The 24,612-nt window shown below is 59.3% G+C and overlaps 3 protein-coding genes across 3 annotated transcripts; 2 read left to right on the top strand and 1 right to left on the bottom strand.

Annotated features, from left to right (window-relative positions):
• Positions 1 to 2,381: 2,381 nt before the first annotated feature.
• NCLIV_046510 (conserved hypothetical protein) lies at positions 2,382 to 3,932 on the top strand (the record flags this gene model as incomplete). The annotated part of the gene is made up of 1 exon (XM_003884201.1): positions 2,382 to 3,932. One exon carries the CDS (start codon positions 2,382 to 2,384, stop codon positions 3,930 to 3,932), a length of 1,551 nt encoding a protein of 516 aa, XP_003884250.1.
• Positions 3,933 to 6,482: 2,550 nt separating this feature from the next.
• NCLIV_046500 (hypothetical protein) lies at positions 6,483 to 10,239 on the top strand (the record flags this gene model as incomplete). The annotated part of the gene is made up of 6 exons (XM_003884200.1): positions 6,483 to 6,686; positions 7,228 to 7,800; positions 8,347 to 8,531; positions 8,924 to 8,957; positions 9,196 to 9,420; positions 10,144 to 10,239. 6 exons carry the CDS (start codon positions 6,483 to 6,485, stop codon positions 10,237 to 10,239), a joined length of 1,317 nt encoding a protein of 438 aa, XP_003884249.1.
• A 1,321-nt stretch (positions 10,240 to 11,560) lies between these two features.
• NCLIV_046490 (hypothetical protein) lies at positions 11,561 to 21,720 on the bottom strand (the record flags this gene model as incomplete). The annotated part of the gene is made up of 2 exons (XM_003884199.1): positions 11,561 to 11,671; positions 12,223 to 21,720. 2 exons carry the CDS (start codon positions 21,718 to 21,720, stop codon positions 11,561 to 11,563), a joined length of 9,609 nt encoding a protein of 3,202 aa, XP_003884248.1.
• Positions 21,721 to 24,612: the final 2,892 nt, after the last annotated feature.

Genomic DNA, 24,612 nt, shown 5'->3' with positions numbered 1-24,612 from the left:
TAGGAGAGGCCAGTCGTTCCAGATATACCTATTTGGAGCCAGAATGAGTAACAGGGAACAACCGAGGTTTAGTCTCAAGCGTTTTTTCGCCTTGGTCATCTGCAGGAGTTCACGTCAACCGGGAAGCACGCCCCCAGCAGCAGAGCCATCGTAGCGCTTCTGAACCGCGCGAAAAACCGGTTTACTGTGCATTCTTGTCTCCCGGGGGTCTGACCACCTCGTTTCCTGTGGGCATGCTGACTTCAGGGCACAATTATTGGATGGCAGAGGTTAGCAGCCGCACGGGGAGACGAGTGCTCTAATGTGGCATTGAAATTGACGATAGTCTCCTATAGCCAGGTGTGCACACAACTGTGTGTCCGGGTACAAGAAGAGCTGCCACACGTTTGAGAGCGTTTCTTCCCATCAGGCACGACTCAGAAGTTGCCGATTGGGCCCGGGCAGATGCTTGTGAGATGCGACTGCCACGAGAGACCTTGATTCTTCGGAGAAAACTGGCGGCTTCACTTAATGATAAGACCTCTATTCAGTGGCAGACCGAGAATAATGCATACATCTGCACGCCAGAGGATATTCCACCTCCCCGCCACCGGCTGCAAGATGACTGTTGCGTGTCCTGTCAGCATAGATATTGCCAATTGGTGTGGAGGGATGCTCGCCAGACTCAGTAGCGGTTCCGAAACCACGACCGAAAACCAGAGAAACCGACGAAGCTTCGAGAGGACGCTTCTCAAACACTCGGCGTATTCCAGTGAAGCAAATTTGATCCAGCGCGACAAAGCCGGCGGTCTTGCCAAGGAAGCGAAAGTCTACTTCCCACTGCTGGTCGCGTGTGCGATGGTACACAATAGCTTGGCACATAGCGTTTTGCACGACGCACGACGAACAACCCTACGCCAGTGTCCGGTCAGCCACGACGGACAGGAAATCATGCCGTTTACGCTGCCGCGATTGCCTTCCTCTCTCTCGATGGTGTGTATATGACGCTTCCTTCCATTCGTACCATCACCTAAGACGCCCGATGGAACGAGCCGAAATCTGCAGCACTTGCCCAGAATTTTCACATTTCCTCAGGGGAACAGCTCGGCTTCTCTCTCGATAACATCCCTGACTATGCCTTCTAAAGGTGTAACGGCAAAACCTGACTTTGGTGCTTTTCGTAGAGATTCACAAGCGGAACCCGCCACCGCGGACCAGAGAAGAACGCCATCGGAGACCTGTGGATGCATCTTTGTCAATTTCATGCTCCGACCCTATCAACATCGAACAGAAACCGCGCAGTTTTCTTTGTGCCCTTCAGAGTTGCTCGCGTTCTTTTTGCGTGCTTGGACGAAACACAAATGCGTGTAGCCCTCACCTGGACACCTGCCTGCTCAGGTAACTATTGCTGCCAGCGAGAAAGGATCGAGCCGCCTCGTATCCCGAAATGGCAACTCCTTATATGGTGGTTTTTCCAGGGCGTCTCTCCAGAGGACAACAACTCACGAATCTCGGTGCAGCGAAAATGTTGAGAATCCCTAGTGAAAGTGAGCAAGCGGACGTCTCCGTGGTGGAACACATTTCGACTACCAGTCCCCGCCATGCAGTTAGGAACAACCCTTGGAAACACAAGTGCTCAACACGATGGCCAACGACTAGAAAATCCCAACTGCACACTGCAACAACATCCTGGAAAAACAGCCCCGTCTCGAATCTAATGTATCTGCGGGAGTGAAGCCAGCATTTCGCGGAGACGTGGCGCTTGTCGCGCGTGGCTAAATGTGTCTCCGTTCCAAAAGTCGGCGGGTCTGGGGCCTCGCAAAGTGCCCCCAAACCGAGGGACTCAAAAAGGCGCCGCCGCTGCCCGGTGGCACTGTGCCCGCGAAGAGTGTGTACGAGCAGGCCGTGGGGTTATACTCGCCTTTTTTGTGTGACGTATCGCCAAATGAGAAAGTTCAAAGTCTGTCAGTGACTCTTCCTCTTTCACCTCTCTGCCCTTCGTTTCATTTCGACTGAATTCTGCTCTCCGTCGTCGGACTTTTCCTCCCTGGACCTTTGCAGCTTTGCCCGCCTGTTGCCGAGCCTGCTCGCACTCGACCTCCTGGGTGCACGCGCCGTACGCCGCTCGCAGAGCACCCGTGGCAGTGCGTAGAGAAGGGATCAATTACGTGTGTGAATTTCAGACACGATACGCTGCTTGCGCCTCCCAACTCTTCTGGGGGTAGCTTGCGCCTTCCTCCCCTACCCAAGCGTGCCCGCCGCCCGTTGTGCGTTATAGAGGAGACGTTCAGTGTCGGGCGGTTGGTCGCCCGGAATTCGTTGAGTTCCATGCGCCTCCTTTCACAGGCAGCCTCGGAACAGTTTTGTTTTTGCCTGGGCACCCATTCCAAGCCTCCAGAGAAATGATGGAAGAATCTACGGTCCCCCCCGCCCAACCGCGTTTCCTCGGCATGCCGGCCTCCAGCTTGCGGCGGCCAACGTCGCTGGCAGCCTTGTCAGGGTGCCAACGGGCTGCACGCTTCGGCCCCCAACTCTCCATTCTGTTTATCTTGATCAGCGCCTCCTTCACACTCATTTCTACAAACGCAGCGGCTTCAGATGATGGAGCTGACAGCGAGGAACTGCACTGGCCTGATGCTTCCGACTCTCTGCCGCCAGAGAACGAGGGAGACGTAAATCCCGCAGCGCGATTGGGCTTTGTGGGCATTCCTAGGAAGACAATGTATTCGACAGCCAGCGAACTCGTATTGGACGGACCTGACCGTGAAGCGCGAGCAAGGAAACTGGTGGAGCTCGGCGAGAGGCTCCGAGTGGACGGCCTTGTCCTGGACTTGACGGTTGCTCAGCCACCGCCGGAGACACCGCGAAGTACCCGACGGCCATGGGGACCGAAACAGAGGCAGCCTTCGGCGCCACGCTTTGATACCGAAGACGTTGTCAAAAGTCTTTTCCAGAAATTCGCTCTTGACGTAGAAAAACGCGCGATGGCTGAGTTCATCCAAGAGGACCCGGCCCTGGCATACAAGCTCCACAACATCAACGTTTCTGCTGAAGTGAAACAACTTGTGGCATCGCGCATCTCCAGCGTTGAAGTTATCTCGCCCTCACAAGAGACCACGGAAGCTCTCCATTCAGTTGTGGACTTTTTCAAGGAGCTTAGGTCCAACCGAGAAAAATTCATGGGCATGGTAACGGAGAAGATCGACTTCACCACACCTGTTCACTTTGAACAGGCGCTCCGGAGGGTCAACAAAGAACAACAAGTTGAGGAAGTGATAGAGATTGGAAGGGAGGAGGCGAGGAAGCGCGCGGCGAATGCTCTCGAGCAACTTCGCCCTGAAGACCGCGTAGCCATGGGTTCTCTAGGATTGGGTATGGCTTACCTTGAGGAGGCTATTCTTGAACGGATGGTAAATCCGTACATCATGGACCGAAGTGACCCAAAGCTGTATGAGAAACTGCGCACCGTTGTCGACTTGGCCCAACAGAAGCTGCAGAGGGATCGAAGGGAAGAACAGAAAAAGGACGCCGCAGTCTTCCGTGAGAAGGGCGTGCTGTCTCTTCCTAGTGAACCGGCCTTCGCGGCAGAGATGCCCGCGAGCTCCAAACTCACGCTCAGCTTCCTGTTCATTTCTGCAATTGTCGGTGCGGCAGCTTTCGGGACTTATATGCACAGACGCAAGAGACGGACCGGGCAGCAGAAAAAAAAGCTGGACGACTCCAAGCTCCACCTGGACCTCGAAGAGCTCCTGTCGAGGCCGCTGGAGCGTGAAGCCAGATCATCGACGCGTCGCCGGGCTCGAACGTACTCCAGCAGGCGGGACCGCCTCCAACGGATCAAACACCGCTTTGTCGAACCTGACGAGGCGTCCGATATCTCGGTTGATGCCGTTGAAGACGAGCCCGAATTCGAGGTAGTGCCTGTGTTGGCCTCCTCCTCTCGGTTCAACTGACCGGGCGGAGCTCCCAGAAATCATTCGGGAATGTAGAGCGCGTCCGACCCTCTGGAGAACTTGCCTGTGAAGCAGCGATGCGCCGTTTCTTCAGGATATGTTGGAAACGCTCAGCCGCTTGTACGTCGGACACGCGCCTCACGTTGCGCGACTCTGGAGTAGCAGAATGGTGTTTTAGGTACAGGCTTTACGTCTGCTACGACAGACCGCGAGGCACAGCTAACAACGAAAAGGGGTACTTTTTTTTGGGAAAATCGTCTTCGTTTCTGTTTTTAGCCTCTTATTCAATGCTAGAGAGTCCGAATATTCCTGTGGAAGTTTCGGCTCCATGCAAGGAACTCGACGGCATGTCTCCTGCCGCGGTTTACCCCCCCGCCATGTGCGAGCTTTTTCACGACGTTCGAGGGCTATGGCAGCTGTCTGTGTCTTCGCTTTGCGGGAAATGCACCCTGTTTTGCTGTTTTATCGACTTGTGAACCAACTCCTTGGAAACCAGGTGTGGTGTATCAACTTTGCAGTAGGTACCGTGGAGAAAGTCCGTGGCTTTTGCCTCGGTGGACGTGAACTGGTGAAGGTGCGCCTCCACCGGCGGTAGTTGTGTCGTCAACGGTGAAACGTCCAAAAATTTGCACACGGCGCCGACACGCCACCCACACGAGTCTTTCCTTGTAAGGAAGGACGCAGGTTGCTGGTGCCTTTCGAGTTCACTAAGCATCACGAACGCAGCAACCTGTTTTTGTATGCACATTATTTCCGGTTGTCGTTTTCCCGCAACACACACCCTGTACATTTGTACCGGTAGTGATCTTCTGCTGAGGCACGGCCCCGCACCCCATTCCGGATCGAGAGCTTTCATGTCTTTTTCCAAACCATGACGCGCTGCCAGGCTGGTTTCCCTGATTCTTTTGCGGCAAAACGAGCACACCATGTAACACGCATTGCCGCACACTGAATCCCCCCCCTGGCTCCAGAAACAGCAGCGAACCCGAAACAGCCTGCACAATCCTTCTTCCAGCGCCTGTTCAGGAGCATCGTTTCCTCGCGGCAGATCTCTCTTTTTCCATATCTTCCCGTACTGGGATGCGCCTCGCCCACCGGTGATGAATCGGTCACTGTCGTGATGTCTTTTTGACTCTTTAGAGCGTACCACTATTTGAGTCGGATGAAGGCGCTCGCGAGGAGGAGAAGAAGAGAAGCAGCGAACGGTGGCTACAGATTTGCGGAATCATTTTGAACAGAAAGGGGAAGAGCGAAGATCCTCACGCCTACACTCATGCCGAAGCTGCTGCTACTGCAAGTGTGCATCGCCCTCGTTTTACATCTGGATGTCAGGCAGCGACGCGCAGGTTTCGCGATTCTCGCGTCCGCGAAACGACTCTTTCGCGACTTCTTCCTCGGGAAAGCATGTTTGTCACGCTTGGCCCGTTGGTCATCCTAAGCGTAAATTTGTGTGACGAGTGCGTAGCGCATAAAATACAGGACAAGTGTCCTGTTAAAAGAAACCGTGCCCGGTGAGTGTTGCTTCTACCGTCATAGAAGCATCGACACCAGGACATCCGGCTGAAAGCACGCGACGAGCAGATGTATGTCCCCGAATTCGGACACACACAGTTTATCCGCTATTTTGTTTGTCAAGAAACGCCTCCTTTTCTGCCATTTAGATGCTCACGTCGTTTTCTGAAACGATCGTCGGTTTCCCTCCATGGTCTGGTGCCGCTCCATTGTCTTTTCTTGGCTGTGGATCAGGCGCGGTGTTCCGCTGTGTCAGCTGGCGACCTCTAGCACACCAGCATTTCCCGTTTTTTTCCTTCATGGGGACTAGAAGGAACCCTGAAAATAATTGGGCTGCCTTCCCTGTTCGACAGCGCGTGTGAAACAGCAGAAATGGAAACTGAGGGCGGTGCAGAAGACACAGAAACTTCATTTGCTTTCCTTGTCTCGGTGGACAGACACCCGCCGCATCGGTGATCCCGTGTCCCAAATTGTTATGTCTGCTGCATCTGCTAGCTTCCCTTCCTTCTCGCTGTTTCCTGCACTTTCGCTTTTCGTACTTCCCGTTCGCGGTGTGTAACTCCACTGCGACTTCGCCGCTGCGCAGTCTTCGCTGCCGGCGACGTCCCGTCGACACGTCTCGGTCGTCTTTTTGCATCTCTTTCCTTTCCGCGCTTCCGCCTCTGCTGTCCATGCTGCCTTCCGGGCGCGGTACCCATCCAGGGCGCGCCGTGCGGCGCTTTGGAGATTTGTGGGGAGGCAGGTATCGCCCTACTCTTCTTCCTGGACGGGGCCGGCTGATGGAAAGGGACATGCACGGTCTCCTCCTCGCGTTCGTCGATGCAGTTGTCCGAGAAAGAGACGCACGCGGAGCGCAGGAGCGAGAAAAGGCCTGCGCACTGAGGGCGACGCTGCAGCCGTCTGACGACGGGGACAGAGGACCAGAGCGTGAGGCTTCTGGGTCTCCTGTCTCTCCGGAGACTCCGGGGGAAACGCAAAGAAACGGGCGGCAGGCCAGAAGGCCTGTCGGCTCTTTTCCCTCATCTCCGTTTTCTCTGCATGCTGAAGCAGAGGACCAGGATAGGGAACAGACACGACTGGAGAGGAGCGGCCAAGCCCCAGAAGCGCACACGCTCATGCAGGAGGGCGCCTTGGAGGTGTTCTCCTATCTCTTTTACAAAAGACGGTTCTCGTGCATCCACCAAGTTGCTGCTCTCGAGAGCCAGGAGGAAGTATGGCAACTCCTGCTGGTTGTGTGGCAAGGTGAGCGCGCGGCGTCCGGGACGCGGAGCGGCGGAGCCTAGCGAGACTGTTTTAACAAAAGGAAACAGCTGAAACGCAAACTGTCGAGTCCCCGTTGTGCGACATCGCGCCCCTGCTGCCTAAAAGAAGAGCTGCGCAAGGAGTTCTTTTGTGGAGAGGTAGCCCTTTGTAGGTAGACAGATACAGTTCTTCACATGTGCATATTTAGATAGTGCATGGCTGCTGGGGGTTCCGAATTTGTTGTGCGGCGCCCTATGGCGGCCTTGGAGCGCGGGGTCGGGACGCGCCCTCCGCAGACCGCAAACGTTGAGGAAGTCTCCATTTGGAGAGAACATCGGTCAAAAGTTGTGACCGCAGCTGAGATGCGACGACATCTCGAAGGCGGTGCCCCACGCGTTTAGACTGAGAGTGCTCCTTCCTGTCTTTCGTGTTCACCGCCCGAACGACTCTACGGGCAACCCGCGACCCGTGTTTGCAAACGCAGTGACTGGGATCTCTGTGTTTGACTCTTGTGCTTCGGACCTCTTCCGCCTGCCGCCAGCTCTGCTCTCGTCTCCGCCTTCTGCATCTGCTTTCGCTCCACCTCCGGCGTCCCGGCGTCGGCCGCCGTCTTCGCTGTTCAAAGACAGCGGCGACAGTTTGGGCCTTTCGTTTACCTCGACGCATCCTGCGCTCCCCTCGACTCACGACTCGCCTGACCGAGGAACGCTCAGTGAAGAATTTGTCTTCCCCTACCGGGTCGGTTGCCTCTTTCTGCTCCTCTGGCTCCTGTACACCGCTCCTTTCTCGCGACAGCCTCTCCCAGATCGCGCTCGCGTCGCCTCTTCCCCTTCGTCCTTGTCTCCGTCCTCGCCTCGCTCAACGCCTGGGAACCGCCCGGCCACCCCGTCGGACGCAACGGCGGGAATCCCGGAACCACTCACGTCTAAGGCAAACTGGCATGACAGCCGCGATCGGGACGATGAACTTGAGAGAGCGGACTCGGAACCGCACCGGCGCATATGGCTATCCGGGTGTGACGCTGACGATGAGACCGGAGGTAGACGCGCCGAGCGAGGCACGCACAAACGGAAAGACAAACTCGTCCTCCCCGCCGTGGCCACGCTGTCCGCAGGTAAGCGTGAAAAACGGAGTTACAAGCTAGCCTAGTGTATGTACAGCCAGAAGGCGTGTGCTTCGGCTGAGCAAGGGAAGAGCTGCCCTGGTAGCTACAGGTTTCAAAAGCAACGAAAAGCAAATCTTCGTGACGTTCGTGTCGGCGGGTTCCTCGCTAATCCGTGGACAAGTGACCGCTACCCACAACGGGTTCCCAGTTTATCTCGTCGCGTATACAAAGCACACGAAACCCCCGAACGCGCGCGTCGACGGTGACTGGGCTGTGTCCTTATTCCGTTCCACAAACAGCGAGTGCTTGACTAAACCTTCGCACCGCCCCCTTTTCCATGCCCCGGCTGTTCGAGTAGTCGCGTTCACACCTTCCACCGTCGCGTCTCATGTTTCTGGGCTTTGGTAGATGCGCCTTGAAGTCGGATTCCTTTCCTGATCGTTTTGGTCTCCGTCCCGGGGTCTGCCTTCTTCACAGTGCACTCGTCCGCGACTGTTTTCCCTTGCGTTCCTGCCCTCTCCGTGCCTCTGCTGCGTTTCCCCAGAAAATGTTGAGTTGCTAGTCGAGGTCGCTCAAACCTGTTTGAAGCGAGGCGAACTTCTGGACGGCGCCCGCACGTTGAAGTTTCTCTGGACCACGGGGAAGATTCGCGTCTCCGTGTTTCCCGAGCCCGAGGAAGCCTGCGACAAGAGAGGAGCTCCGTTGGGCGTCAACAAGGCGCTTTTATTTGCGTCGCTGCAGTAAGAAACCAACAGGCGGACGACGCACCATTTCGCGCGTTTTCGATCCAGGTTTTTGCAGCGCAATAGGTGTGAAATTTCATGGCGTGCATACACGCGAACGTGGAATCCATACGTGTGACCACCGTCTCGACGAGACCGTATGGGGCAGAGAATATCCATTTCTCTACAGATGACTCGGGGTGTTCAATCGAGTGTGTTACCACGGATTAGAGGACTGTCGTCCGAGCCACCAGCGACGGCACTCTGTAGGGAAATAGAAAACGCGGTGGACTTGGAGCCGAAATGAGGACTTGGCGACGGCCCATATGTCAGCGCCGTGGCACACGTCGCCACATGGCAGGCAACCAGCGGTTTTCGGTTTGTCGTGGGCGTTTCTCTGTTTCCTGCAGACGCCAGCCAGTGTCTATCGAGCGGCCACACGCAGTGAGTCCGCGGGATTCCTCATTGCGCTCTTTTTCTCCGGGTGGACGCCTGAAGTGTTATTTTCACGGTATTTCTGCTGGACGGTCGCGGTCACTTTTTTTGAGGCTAGGTAGAGCGCGCAGATGACACAGGTAACGCGCCTGTCCAGGCGCCAGAAACTGGAGAATCCAGCCGCGTGCGTGTGCCGGAAAGCTACTGAAAAGGGCGGCTGCACGCATTCGTTGTGCCTTTCCCGCAGGCGAACCTTAGGGCCGATGTCGAGTCGGCTGCCTTTCCTTACCTGCGTGTCCTCGGGGAGCTGCCTTTCTCGCCGCTTCTCCCTCGTGACCAGCACGCCTCGTCGCCGCTCTCCCCTCCCGCCTCCCGGCTCCAGGCGAGAGGCAGGGGCGGACGAGATGAGAGACGAGAGCGCCTGGCTGGGGCTCTCCAAGCACGTTTGTATCCGGCTGTCGCTGCGCTTCAGGTAAGAGAGGCGCCGGCCCGCAGTACGGGGGACTGTCTGCATGCACATTCGTTTTGTGAAGAAGGAAGGTCAAGAAAGGACACACGTCAGCAGCCATGCCTGACGTCTGGTCAGCCCCTCCCAGCGTTCCTGGGTGGGAGGTAAGTCTGCGGCGGCCTCCAGACAGAAGCCATAGAGGAGAAGGCGCGCGGCGTATGCCGCTCTCGTCGTGTGTATCCCTCATGTGAGTTGCGTTCTTCCGTTTCGCTCCTTCGCCGTTTTCGTCTGACGCGGTCCAGAGCCTTTGACGGTGCACCACCGCAGACGCCCTCTGTGCGTTTCTCCTTCTGTGCATCTTGGGCGACTACGGGTTCCTGTACCATTCCGTGTGCAGTTTGAAGAAATGGGTGGGTGACGTTTTTTACACCCAGGCGATGGCAAGGTGCGGCCTACAGAAAGGCCCGTTGCCCACACGGTTGCGGCTACGCTTTCGAGTCGGGCCGTCGGCTGTCGAGCGCCTTGGGAAACGCGACAGACGCAGGGAGAATCCGCTCGTACATATCTTCCATTTCCTCCTACCGTTCCGTTCCCACATCTCGTGGCTGCGATGTGCTACACTGTATGGTTGAGTAGTCGCTTCTTTGCGCGTATCCACGTCGGTGCCTTTTGGGGTCCTTCACACAATGCCGTGCAAGTGCGGTGTTTTATCTACGTTTTTACTTGTCGCTTTCTGTTGCAATGCAGCGGCTAGGCGAGGAAGAGCCGCTGCCGTGGGTGGACGATAAGGTGGACAAGACGACGTCTACCACGCCGCGACACAGTGCCAATCCCGGGTTTTAAAGATCACCCCACGGAAAAGGAAACTTACGGAGCAGTGTGCAGAATACCGAGTCTCCCAGCACACCAGTGAAGCACTGTCAAAAACACTTTCCGTTTTAAAAACTGTCCGCTACCGACTACCCGGTAACGCTCCGCGAGCTCCGCTCTGAGGCTGGCTCGATTGGCCGTAACCCTCCGAACCGTGCCGCGATCAGACTCTCAATTATACGACACCGCTTCGGAGCACGGTAGGAAAGAACCAGTCCGCCCGATAACGCTCCCACGGTTTCACTACACACCGCATAGTTTGTTTTCTGTGTGTGTCTCTCTCACATACGAATGGTACCCTGGTAGAAGGCGTACCCCGTCTCGGTTCCTTTTTCCCCTCTCGGCAACCACAAACACCAAACAGGAACTGACTACAAGCAAGCGGCGGAATCATCTCCGGGGCGTGGTCGGCTGTGGCCGAATCTACGAGTAAATCCCTCGCCTACACAGGCGTCACGCTCGACAGCTGACTTCCTTTAACCGTTTCAGCTGCTGCACGCGCGACCTCTCGGAGTGTGTACGCGTCCTCACGGTCCTCTGCGGATGTCGGGGCGGGTACGGCCCACACAACACTAGCCATAATTCGTCTTTGCTGCGAGTCTGCTGCCAACCTGCGCAGCGCCACGCGGACTGAGCACGCACCTCACTGGATGGCTTACGACAGTTGAAAATGTTGGTTTTCAGTATATCCTACATTCCGGAAATTCCACATCGGTCTAAGCCAGCGGCAATGCCCGTCGGGAAAACCGCGGCTGCATGTACCCTCGGTCACACGCGGTGGCGGGCTACGCCTGGTATGGAGCGAAACGGCCCCTTGTGCGTTTTAGATCGGTGAATATTGATCGACGCACATTTGTGTGTAACGCGCCAGTGCCTGGAAAAGCTAGTGAGCGGTCGCCGCAGGCAACGATGACGCTACGTCCTGTTACGGACTTCGCTCGTCCGAGTAACGGCGAGTGTGGCCAGTCTGTGCGGCACGTTGGAAGACACACACTACAACGACCCGGCCGTCTCGCAGTCTGTTACCTGTTCCGTACAATGAACTGCAAAAAGCCACAAGGTTTTGGTAAACAATCTGGTAGGTAAACAATCTGATGTTTTCTACAGTCATGGAGTTTTTGTCAGCCACGGAAGGCATAATCATTGAAACCCGTTTACTACGAGGGAAGACAGGAGACACGCCTTCGCCTAAGTTCGCCGAATGAAAACGTGGCCGAGGGGGACTGCGGCACGGCACCTTTCTGCTGGAAGACTGGAGCCCTCGTTTCCCTTCCGGCCATTCCTCCGGTTTCAGCTAGCAGATCACATGGACGACGTCATCGTCGTACAGCGCGGCGAAAATTTTCTTCTGGTGGGCCGGCGACGAGCAAATCGTCCGGTGATCTGCATTCCCGACGTCGATAAGCTGAGGAGGAAAACCACAAAGCCAGCGACGAACAGGCGAGCAGAGTCAGGCGCGCGGCAATGCATCACGTATACAAACCAACAAGACCGACCAGACAAAAGCACTCTGATACCGACTTGTGGTTTAACTGCAAAAACCTCACATGCGTGTGCACACAGAGACAGGCGTATAGGCCACACCAAAATAGCCCGACCACAACGCTGTGCATCTCTCTCTCTCTGTGCGAGTAGTTCGCGATACGTGACTCGGCAAACGGTGTCGGAATCGGGACACGCCGGCTTTCCAGGGTTATTGCCCAGGGATGCGGGGGTACACGCTTGCCCCAGTAGGTGGCCATAATAAAAAAGATGAAAATGAAACCATATGCGTACCCCCCCTGTAGACAGGTAAGAGACTGGACATATACGCGCAAGAAACCCCGATGTGGAAAGGAGCAGAAAAGCGAGACACAGGCCAATTACCAAGATGGCCGAGCCGTCCCTCCCCACCCATTCACAGCAAACGATGGGGAGGGCGCACGACGCATTACTCTTTGTGGCCGACAAACTCACCTCTGCGTGGGGTCCCAAAGCACAAAGTGGGCAAAAGGTTTGTGCTGATTCCCGTCTTCCGCTGTCGCCAACTCCGACGCAGCTCCGCCGTCCTGGTCCTTCTGGGTGTAGCCACGAAGACGAGGCTCTCTGTGAGTTTCGCGTATAGTTTCCTTTCTTTTCGTCCCGTTTCCTGTCTCTGTCTATCTTCGACGCCCGTCGTCTAGCTTCACTGCGGTCCTGCATCGCTCTGGCCTCCCCGCCCGGTCGAGCTGGAATAGCGTCCTCGCTGAGAACATCCACTGGGCTTCGGTGAAGCGGCGCGCCGGCCGGCGGCCGTGTCGGGCTTGGCTCCTGTGCATCCTTCGTTTGTCTTGAACTCGCCGCGTCCATGGGTCTTCGCGTCCCATAAAACGTGGGCGACAGGGAAGTGACAGCCACCAGGTGGGTTCTGGCGTGGGTTGGAGAGAACTCCTGCGGCACAGCGTCGTCGGCGTCCTCCTCTCGGCTCCTCTGTCTGGCACCATCCTCGTCTCTTTCGCCCGCGTCATCTCGGCCTTCTCCTTCTCGGCCGACGGCTGGCGACGAGGTGTCCGTCACACCCGCGGGAGTGAAGTGGCGCGAAGAAGCGGCTGAGCGACCCGACTGCGGGCCGCGGGATTCCTGAAACGGAGACGGACAGCCCCCCTTGTGGGCGCCTTTATCGCCGTCGCGGGAACTGGAGCTCCCAGTCGGCGATTCAGAATACGGAATGGACGGAAGGCGAAGCACGGGTCTTCTTTTCCCTTCTTCCTCTTGGACATTCTCGCTCTTCGAATCACTGCTTCCGACCCCGTCGCCGCAGCTTCCCATCACTTCCTCACTCCACTGGGGAGAAACACCAGCGGAGGCAAGCGAGCCCCCACGAGCTGCCGCTTCCTCGTGTTCAGAAGCTGTCTCACCCCGGTGTTCACCATACTCTCCACGCGACGGTCGCCACGGTCGGCGTCCCCTTCGATCCTCTGTCTCGCGCGTCGCCGCTCCCGTCTGGCCGTCGCCGATCGTCGCCGCCTTTCGGCGCTGGTCGCTTAAATTCAGTACGTCTAGGAGATCCTTCTCCGTCTCAATCACGTGCACGTCGCGGCGTCGGCGGCTGGTGTCCCCTGGGCCCAAGAGGGAGGACACGGGAGTTGGCGGTCTGTGCCCGGCTGCAAACATCGAGACAGACGAGACGTCTGTGCTCGACGTCGACGAATAGGACGACGCAGACGACGGTCGCTCGCGGGGCCTCGTTCCACGTGGGGTGTTCGCCCCACTGGGATCTGAGAGGACGTGATCCACCTGCTCGCCTCTGCATGTGTTCGGTTTTCTCTTCTCATCTTCCCGTTCGTCCTGGCTGTTTCGTCTCCCGTCTTCGTGCACGCCGGCCTGCGGCCCGTCGCGCGCGCCGCCCTCCGCTCGTGCCTGCACGGCGCTGTGAGAGTGGACACACGAGGAGCAGTTCAGGGCGGTCTCGGCGAGGGCCTGTCCCATCGCGAGAGGGACGATTCGGTCGTCCCGTCCGTGGAAAATGTACAGGCCGACGCCAGCGAAAAGCTTTGGGTTTGCGTCAAAAATGCGGCATAAACTCCGCATGCATGCCACGTTGTCCCACCGGGTGCACTCGTCTTGAATGTAAGATATAAACGCCTCAACCATACCGTGCATCCCCCACGGCAAATTGAGGTAGTGTGCCGCACAGTCTGCTGTTGAGGTGAAAGGCGCAACGAGGACCAAGCACCGGAACTCCGCGAAGGCAGTAGGCAGACAGTACGCCTCGTCGAGCGTCGAGGACGAAAACTCGCTGAATGTGTCGTCTTCGTCCGACGAGTCATCCGAGGAGTAGCACGACGAGTCATCCGAGGAGTAGCACGACGAGCCCGAAGACACAAAGGCGGCAGACTCTTCGCCGTTCCCTTCCGGCGCCCACGAGGAGGAAGGAAACGGAGAGTCGTGGGCGATATGACCCAACGACGAGACAGGGGAAGATGGATCAGACGCCAACTTGCGCCCGCCGCTTCCACTGGACCCGTTGTCGTGACTCGCGCGGTCGCACCAAGAGAAAGGCCCTGACAAGGGACTCGACGCCTCCGACCCCGCCAGCTGCATCTCGGAGCTCACCGACTTCACCTGAGCATGCGGCGTTTCCCTGCCTTCTGACTCATCCGCTTCTTCTGCAGTTATCCCTCCAGCGTCGTGCCTGTCCGCCGCGAGGCTCTCCGCTCCCCGTGTTGCTGATGGACGTTCCTGTGCACAGCGCAAGGTCACCGCCTCGGGTGGTGTGGGTGCGCCACGGGAGGCCGGCGCCACGGGTTGGCCTTCGCGGTATCGGCGCATCGGCGTGGCTTCCAGGGGCGAGGCAAAAGCGCCACACGACGAAGCGTGCACGTGCTCCGTACTCTCGCCCTGAGCGCGTCGCGTCCTCTCCTCGTGTTCATCCACTGGCCCTTTGTTTTCCCCTCGCTCTTCGTCTATCGCCGGCGGCACCGCTGCTCCAGCGTTGCCTCCGCGTCTCGCTCGCCCATCCAGATAGTGACTCACGACGGTCCGGAGCGATGGCAACTCGTCCAGAGACGTGAGCGTGCGTGCGCGGGCCGTGAGCCGGCCCCCGGCGCGCGCAGCGCTCAAGGCCGACGAGACAGCAGACACACCGGAGACGGCACAGACAGCAGAAGCGAAGGACGCGCGCGAGGGAGACAACGCAGACATAGGAGAGTTCCAAGCATTTGCTGACGAATAGCGAAGGCGATGAGGGAGAAGCGAGTGCGCCAACCCGGTTGACCGAGACCGCGAACGCGCGGCCGAGACCCGCGCCGGACCCGAAGACTTCTCCGTCGTCCCCGCGGGATGCACGAGCTGAGCTCGGACTGCCGCAATGATTTCCGACCCGTCCGGAACCGCCGGCACACTCAGCGCGCGAGTCATGCGGTGACGCTCAGCCAGGCAACTCGACAGAGACGACGAAGTCGAAGTCGAGGCCAAGGCCGGAGACGAATTCGAGGTCGAAGGGAAGAGCGTGCGGAGCGTGATCGTCGGGTTACGATTTGGACCACAAGGGGATTGCTTGAAAAGGGGGCGAGACGTCGAGCTGGGCGAGCTCCCGTCGTCGCGGTACGACGGTAGCTCCGAGAGAAGGCCTGCTGTGGCCTCGCCGGTTCCGCGTTCTGCCGCGTCTGCGAAAACACCCGAACTATCGTCGGATCCTGGACGGCACGGACGCGCATCCTCTTCGTGGTGAATTGCTGTCTCTCCATCTTCAGAAAGATGTCTCCGACATTCCACGGCTGCTTCACTCGCGTGGGTGAAGCTGTCTCTGCCTTCTGCTGCTAGCTCGCCGCCACTGTTTCGTCCCCACTCTGTCCCCCCTTCAGACAGCACATCGAGGCAGTCGGACGACGGTGCGGAGCCGGAGGCGGGGGCTGCAGGGGCCAACGAGCGATGCGCCGCTCTAGCAGATGAACCACACGACAACGAACTGTCCTGCTCACAATCCGAACGGGGCGCGGCGATATGAAGGCTTTCTCGACGGTGGCTTTCGCCGTTGCCTCCAGGCAACCGCGTGTCCAACGAATCGGCTGTCGCCTCACGGCTGTCTTCTTCTGTTCCTTCTCGCCTTTCCGAGGCTGACGCATGCGCGCCATCTGTGGAACCGGAGAGACACTGTCGGATCAGAGGCGACACCGAAGGGCGCGGGGACCCAAGGCCGTCGTTATGCATCCTTCCGCAGTCTGAGCTAGTCATGGCAATTTCCCCCTCGTTTTCTCTGTATCCTTCCTTCGCTGCTGTTTGCGGCCTTCCGCCTCTCTCTGTGTCGTTGCCGTCCTCTTGGCCCGCTTTCTTCTGCCTGTGTCGAAGGAATTCCTGTAAGCGACGCAACGGCGACGCCCGCACCGTGCTGGATTCGCCTTTACTTCCTGCAGCTTCCACGCGTCCGCCGCCCGCGCTTGCTCCCCTTTCTGCTGCATCCGCCCTCGGACCTGCTTCGAGACGAGACCGATTGGCCGAGGGCGTCGAGCTGGCCCCGAGCGGGGAGACAGACCTCGACGAAGGCCCAACAAGTGGCTGAGGTGGAGCGTCCTCGTCCCCTTGGCGCGGCAACCCCACAAAGCCCAAAGACGCCCCGCCCACGGGACAACGCGCACCTTCAACCTCTTGAGCCAGGGCCGTTCCGCGGGAGCAGGAAGCCCCCGCCCCCGCGGTGGACAAGGGTGTGGGGCCCGCGAAGAGCAAACCCGTGGAAGTGGAGACACCGGCAGACGAAGGAGGCGACGGCGCGGAGGTTGAAGGACACGACCGAGTTTCGACCGGCACCGGCGCCTGCCGAAGAAGGGAGGTGCTCGCAAGCGTAGCCGGATGTGCAGCCGTGTGATCCACGGGGAGCTCGTGTTGTATCGGTCCAGCTGTCGCTTCCCTTCTGTGACCTGCGAAGAGTGGCGAGCACACTGGCACTTGTGCATCGTCCTGCGCGGGGCGCCTACCCAACTGCGCCGCTCTCTGCTTGGATGCAGACCTCTCACATCCCCTCCCACACTTGGCTCCGGTCTCGGGGATTTCTCCCTGCTCTCCGGCTGCACCATGTGTCGGCGCCTGGTTTCCCTTTCCTTCGGGTTCCGCGTCGGCCACGTCCGCGCGCTTGTCTGTCTCGCCGCTGTGGCATTTGCGGCGTTCCTTCCCCGCTCTCCGCGCGCGCCGTTCCCGCCGCCGCGCGTCCTCGTCGCGCCGCAGCAGTTGCCGGCAAATGACCTGTGCGGTCCGCAAGGCAACCGCACACCCCAGCGAGTAGCCGAGCACCGAGATCTGGATCTTCACGTCTTCCCCGCGCTGCTTCTTGAGGTGGAAGATGGCGACATTCAGACTGCGCAACGCGGCGGCCACGCAGCCCGCCGGCGTAGGTGATCCTGTGCTGCCGCCGTAGCCCGGATAGTCGATTAAGACAAAGGCTGCGTTCATGTAAATGAGAATGGGAACCTCGACCTCTTTTATGGTCCACCACGGCAGAGAGGGAACGAGGGAGGGCGCTGGGTGGCCACCCGACCGGGACGAAACGGGAGGCGCCGCGGAACTCGCGGGGGCTGACGGGCACGACCAGAAAAAATGGCGATTGCGAGAGGAGCTGGAAGACGACCGAGGCAGCGAGGACGGCGACGGAGGTTCCCGCGGCGCCGGACAGGATCCGGCGACGCCGGGACCCGGGGCCTTCGCGGCGTGTCGAGGGGCCTGTTCTCCCTTCCTCTCTCCACTGGAGGCCAGGCGCGGCGGGCTCAGATGACCCTGGGGCGGTCCGCCGGGAACGAACCTAGCAACCCCTGGCTTTCCTTCATCTTCATTGGCCACTCTGCTCGTAGGCGGTTCCTGATGCGGAGACGACGAAGGGAAAGACGAGGGCGTCGGACCGCGGCGTCGCACAGGAGCGACACCTTCTCCGGCCTGTCCGCCTTGAATTGCGACCGGGTGCCTCGCGGCTGGGAACGAAGAGTGACTGAGCAGTCGGCTCTCGAAACCATTCTCCCGCGCACTGGTTTCCGCCTCCTTTTCCTGGATACTTCGCACTGCTGCAGCCGCGAGTCCAGCAAACTCCTCAGCGGTGCACTGGCTGGCCCTTCGTCTGTGTGGTGCGTACACTGGTCTTGTGTCTTCTCGCTGGCCGGTCCGCATCCTCTCTGTACCCGCCAAACAAGGCACGCTTGCGGTTCGACCCGGTAACCTCCCGCCAGTCGTCTGTTGCGCGTCGAACGGCGCCAAGAGGCTCCGGCGGCGCCTCTCAGAGTCCCCCCACGGGGTTGCCTCGCCCGCCACGAGAAGCGACCTCCACCGTTTCTCGGCGGCTGCAGCGGCGGCAGCCGCAGGGGCGAAAACCGAGTGCCTTCGGTGTTTTTCAGGCAGCGCGGGCGGCCCCCTGCCGTCGTCCCGTTCGCCGCCCTGCGTCTCGTCGCTCCGACTCGTGCGTGCTCCCGCTCCGGCCACCGCGGGTCGCTCTCCATCAGCTGGTAGATTGCGAGCCTTCTCTGGGGCGGCACGTGCGGCCTCGAGGCCGCACATGGCATCGTTTCGCGAGTCGCCAGTTTCCGCCGCTTGCGCCGCCTCCGCCGCTCCCTCACTGTCGGTCTCCGTCCTCGACAAGGCGTCACTCTCGCTGCTGCTGCGGTCGATCTCCTCGTCGGCTGCAGTCGCGGCGGCAGCTGCGGCGGCGGCTGCCCCTGCCAGGGCCGCGTCGCGGTCGAGCGTCGCGGCGCGGGCGCTGAAAGCGGCGGCGACAGCGGCTGCCGCAGCGGCGGCGTCTGCAGCGCGCGAGTGGAGATTTTTGACCTTCACCGAAAGGGAGTAGTGGAGAAAGCGACTGATGAACGGCAGCCAGTCAAGCGCGAGCATGTCCTTCCCTCCGCAACACAGATAGAGGTGGAGGACTTGGTGGGGGGACGACGCCGTCGAGCTCACTGGTGGTTGAGCAGACGAGGCCGAGGTGAAGTGAACAGAGGGGGAGGACGGCCGGTGCGTCTGGGGAGAGGACGCGCAATCCGGCGCGGCCGCAGGGGAACTGAACGGCACCTGAGCCGACGGAGAGTGAACGTCGGCGGACGGAGCGAAGAGTCGCCCGCCACGGAGACGCAAGTTCAGGGGATTTGGAAGACGGTTCGATGGAGACGCTGGAAGAGGCGACGCAACGAAAACCGGAGAACCATATGGAGAGGACGGGCACGGGGACCCACGCCCACTCGGGGGCGTTGGGAGGGAGACCGACGGGGTGGAGCACCGAGGTAGCTGAGCTTGCCCGAAGCTGGCCTTGTTCCCTTCCTCGTACTCTGCTGACCAGGACGCTTGCGAGGCCTCGGCAGTGCTGACCGAGATGGATACCGCCGCGTGCGTTCCCGCGGTCGAGTCCCCCGCCTCGTCCATGTGCACATTCGTACCTGAGTCGCCGTCGTCTCCTGGCCTACGCGGTGAAGACACCCCCGGCGCCGCCGACAGCGAGATCAAAGGGTCGGCGGCTCCAGCTCGGGCATGCACGGGGCGAGAACCGAACCCTGTGTCGTTTGGTTTGCTCTCGTCAAGGAGGGACGCGCGTCGCAGTTCGCCTGTGCGGCGAGTGCTGGACTTGAACTCGGCCATCATCTCCTTCAACAGCGTTCTGTTGATCAGCAGCTTCCGAAAGGCACGCAACATGAAACAGGGAATCATGTAGGAGAGTGAGACGAACGGAACCAAATCGGGTCCGCTTTTGCTCATTTTTGGATCCGCTTCATCTTCCTCCTGTGGCTGCAAACCTCGTCTGCCTCTTTCCGTCGCGAGTCCGTCCCGTCCCCCCCTTCCTTGCTGGCCTTTCCCTGCTGGGACGTTTGCGGAACCTTCCTCAGTTCGTCGTCGCTCTGCATGCCACCGTCTCCGGCCTCTGCGCCACGACAGCAGGGGGAACTTTTCGTCAGGCGCCGTCCGAACGACGCACTCGAGGGGGTGGATCGTCGCCCAGTGCGCCTCGAAGAGCGCAGTCATTTTAGTGTAAAAACACAAATTCGCCACGTCGAGAGACGTATACTGCCTTGTGCTGTAACAGAGCGCCGCTTGCCAAGATGGCGTGTTTGTGGGCTTCCTCACTGTCAACGTACTCGCCGGAGTCGCCACTTCGTCGTCAAACTCGAGGAGCAACCGCGACGACTCACCTGCGGTGTCGCCGGAGTCGCGGTCGGGGTGCGCGAGGCTCTGACGCGCCGCCGAGCCCAGCGAGTGCCTCCATGGCATGCCGAGGCGGCTCCATCCGCCCGTCGGTGCCGCCCACGCCTCACTTTCGCAGTCCGAGCCTCCGGCTGACCCTGGCGTGGGCCAGGAGGATGCAGATCCATGGTAGGGCGACATGCCCTGTACCGCTCGACTGTCGCCCGCCGCAGTCGCTGCAGCGGGTCCCGAGCCTCCAGGGCCGGCAGCGGGCGCACGCTTCGCCCGTAAGAGCGCCTGCAAAAGAAAGCGAACTGAGGGAAGCCGGCGTGACCCTGTCACTGGGCTCTTTGGATGCGGCGGCAGCCTCGACGCGCTTCGCTGGAGTGTCCCCACGCCAGCCCGGTCGCGTCCGTCTGTCCGACTCTGGTCTCCGCCACTCCCCCGCGAGACTCCTGACCCCTGGGTGTCTGCGGCAAACGCGGCCGCAGCGCTCCCACCACCCCGTGTTGCGTTGTAGCTCGGAGGCCGCGATTCACCGCCGCACGCAGCGCCTGAGCCTTCGCAAACTTGCAGCGTCTGCGAAGACGCCATGGGGGCTACGCCGCGTTCTTCGTTGAGTCGCGAACTCCACTCACAGCTAGGGTCTGCTCGAAGAGACGTGGTGAATTTGAGACTGTTGAGGAGCATCGCCCGCGTCTCCTGCTGCCTCCGGAGCCGCCGCCGTCTCTCGGCTTCGGCTCGGGCAGTTCGCGAGACCGGACTCGCCCCTGCCCCCTGAGCTTCTTCCACAGGAGACGGACGGACGCCAGGCCGAGGAGGTGACGGGGAAGAAGCAGGCAACGGAGACGAAGGCGACGGAAGCGGAAACCCAGAGGCGACACTTCCGCGCCCGACGCCGCACGAAGGCTGCCTCAGGTCGCTCTCCACCTGTCCAGCGGTGATCGAACTCGGCGCCGTGTCCGGCCTTCCCTCTTTTGACAGCGCGTCAGGCCAGGCGCCAGCAGACGCGGACGACGAAGTGAGAGACGAGGCCTGTGTTGAGGCGGTGTCTGAGTGGAGAAGCGATTCGAACGCGTTCGTGCTTGAGCGTGAAGACTTCAAAGTTTCCAGCGGGTGTGCCTCGTGGGCGGCTGTCGGGCTAGGGAATCGGCCCCCGGCCTGAGACGACGGCGAGTCGGCCGGTGGCTGCCAAGGGACATCCATTTTGACACGGTGCACGGCGGTCACCTGCCGAGGCGGAGTCGACGCTGCGGGCATACCGTTTCCGTCATCTTTCCTCTCCAAAAGGCCGGCTTCAAGGGCGCCTGCAGACAACGCCTGTGCTTCCCCTTCTGCAGACTCGACCGGTGACGGACGCATAGGAAGCGCGGAGTTCTCAGCACTTCCTCGACGCGTCGCTTCGTCCGGTTCGCCCCGCCGCTGGCCGCGCCGCGCCTGTTCACGGGCATCTTCAAAAGACATAGCGGGGCAGGCAACAGAGGCAGTAGAAGACGGGTGTACGTCGGCGACCTCCCACGAGGAAGAGGAAAGGCGAGCTCGACCTCCCGCCGCCTCGTCTCGCTTTCCGTCGTCGTTCAGCGCATCCTGGGACAAGCGTCGCGCGTCGGCGAGGGTCAGTTCTGAGGGGAACGACGCGTCGCTGGTGCTGCTGAAGCTCGTGACGCTGCCACTTCGGGCGACCTGCGGAGACCACGTGGGTTTTGCATTCTGGGCGTCGAGCAGAGAAGTATGACGGAGCAGAGCTGGACCTGAGTCGAAGTCTCCGCTTTGGCTAGAAAGCTCGGAATCCAGTGGGTTCGGCTCGGATTCGTGCCTCACGCCAGTGCTCCGCTTTCGGCCCGGAGAGTTCATTCCATGTAGCTGGCTTCGCTCCGCTGACAAAACTCGTTGACGCGCATCCAGAGCCGACGCACTCGCAGACGAAGCGCCGCTGAAAAGCGATCTGGCAGGGTGAGCAGGAAAACGCGAAACAGGTGAGGCCAGCACGTCCCTCGTATCAGCGACTTCCGGGTCTCCGAAGTCGTCGTTTCCTCCAGAGCTCGGTAGAGCAGACGAAGGAAAGAGAGCACGAGCTGTGCCCGATTTTTGTTCATCAGCGAATGGTCTCGCCTGGGAAGAAACACTCGCCGCCCCCCTTTCTTTGCTTGCCGTTTCCCCCGCAGCGGAATGGACAGAGGAACGCTGTACACGTGTTGGATCTTCCCACATACTACCACCTAATGCTCGCTAGGACAGCAGGACGGTTCTGGACTGGCAGGGACGAGCACAGACCGAATCACTGTAAATCCACAGCGCTCAGAAATCTAGGAACGCTCTGGGCAGAGGCACCGACAGGGAACTCCACGCCTGCGCCCGCTACGCACCCGAATGCCGCAGTCTTAACGGAGAACGACGAAAACCTTGCCGCCACACCAGGAGTGAGAAGGTTCGCAGCAGCGCGAGTCCTGGAACATTTCCTGGCCGCGTCTGCGTAGAACCGGTGAACATGTCCGTCGAGAAGGCACCAGAGCACTCGAACGAAAGACTAGGCTGATGCGAAAAACACGATGTGGGCGGAGATAAAAGCGGAGACACAAACGGCGCCCATATACCAGGCGAGACGACGAATATGGGCACAGTGCGGAGACGTCCAAGACGTGTGCTTGTTACACACCAGCGGAAGACACGGCAGACGGACGTCTTGCGCTGCCATCGAACGGCGGCCCCCGGCCTTAGCTGAACCACAAACCTTGACTCCGGTGGCTCTACCCTCGTCGTGGTGCTCTCCATTCCTCCGCTCTATCGAATAAGGGCAACGCCTCTCCGATATTTCGTGTGTCCTCCGCCTGGTTTGCCCGGTACGCGCCGGTAACAACGGCGGCCACACAGGGAGAGATACCCGCCGCGACGGCCCCTAAACGCAGTAGGCCGGAGGAACCTTGGGTTCGTTTGTGACGGCTACCTAAGCTCGCGGCGGCGAAATCAAGTTTTGCCTCGTGTCTACATTTTAGAGAGAAGAGAGAGGCCTGCTAAGACTGCCCCTCTGCGAACCTGAGACGGGTGTGAACAGAACCTTGTAACCTGCGTTGCCGCGAACCTTGCAGTGCAGGGAACCCGTTAGAGTCACATCTCACTCACAAGAGCGCAGAAAAGACAAAACTTCATTGATTAACACAGCAGACGGTTAAATAAAATTAGAAGACGATTTCGTTCCTGCGTCGCGCTCCACCGCCAAAATCGGTGTGTGTCGCGTGTCCTACTAGCGTCATCCACGTTACCCACTCGAGAGGTGATGGAGGAAAAGTAGAAGAGACGCCCGCACACACGGACTCGCAGTTCTCCTCTCACCCTTTGCGCATGAACGGCTAGGGAGTTTATTCACTTTTCGGCAAGACGGCTACGCAGAAAGAGAAACGTGGTCACCGACGGCAACGGACTTCCGGGCCGTCCTTGACGCGGAAGAGTCTCTCGCAAAAACGACGAGAGGGTGACGGCGCTCGGAGCGACAGCGCCGATTCAGGGTGTGACACTATTGTTCGTACCGCCTTTTGACAAAAAGGGAAGCAGGCGCGTCGTCCTCCGGGGGTGAGTAGGGACACTGCCTTGATAAGGGCGGCAAGAAAATGGCTCAGTCGTGCATTCTGGTAAAGGCTTGAGAAATAAACCCGCTGCCATAGAAAGCGCGCTCTAAAGCGTCCGGATCAGAAAAAGACAAACTCGCCACACACGCCCCGCTGCCGCAGAGGCAACGGTGGGCAAGTGCAAACATCGATGCCAAGCTTCTTCGAGCTAATCGACCGATTCAGCGGCTGGGAAGGCCAACGGACCCATCCCCAGTGGCGGTGCGTCAGCCAGGACGCGGTGTGTAACGTTTTGAGGCGGATTTCTTCCGAAGCGTTCTCACGCGTGTTGGGGTTCGATATTTATTTGCAGCAAGTCTCAACCAATACGAGATTCGTTGTGGCCGAGAAGAAGCGCGGAACCGTCCGCCCACCCCCCAGTTAGGCCTCTAACCTCCGGCTGTAGGACAAACGAACGCGTGGCACGCAGCTCGGCGGAACGAATGAGGGGGAACCGTCCACCAAATCCAGTCAGCAGAACCTCACGAAAAGCGACAACAAAAGGCAGAAAAGACCGCTTAGGGGGTCCAGTGACCGAAAGAAGGAGGAAGCAAGGAGAAAGACCGGGGCGGTCGCACGCAAAAAACAGCAGACGCCGTTTTGCCGTGTTTTCCTCAGGAAATCGCTGCAAGCCGGTCACTGTCGTGCATGCTGTCGCCAGTGTGTGAGAGACTTGCGCGCCTAGAGAGAGCCGTCAGCCGATGAATCATCACTACTTCTTCACGCTCATTGTGTTTGCGTGGTTTACACTACGCCTGCCTTTCAAGCCTACTTTGGATGTGTTTCAACTGGGGATTCCACAGCATAATCTCGAGTAAACCGGTGGACGCGTACCCGCCAGGCGGTTAACGGCTGAGATGCTGTGAGCGACAGAAGATGGAATGCGCTCTCTGTACAGAGACGTCTGAAGGAGGAGAGGGCCATGAGTTCTGTAGAGATTAATGTGGAAGGAAGTCTCAGGGGAGGAACGCAGAGAGGGAAGACCACGGAGCTCTGTAGAGACGAACTGCGCCTACGATGTTCGATCTGCAGGTGGTCTACGAACAAAGGAGCTGATGGACCCTTTGACATGGTGACACAAAGCAGGTGGTGGCCTCGCTATGCCAGTTTTAATGAAGTAACCGCTTTCGGTTTTTTGTCCATC

The sequence above is a fragment of the Neospora caninum genome, chromosome X (genome assembly GCF_000208865.1).
Source record: "Neospora caninum Liverpool complete genome, chromosome X".
Lineage (NCBI taxonomy): Eukaryota > Apicomplexa > Conoidasida > Eucoccidiorida > Sarcocystidae > Neospora > Neospora caninum.
The sequence above is the reverse complement of the archived record's forward strand: the minus strand, read 5'-3'. Positions and strand labels throughout refer to the sequence as shown.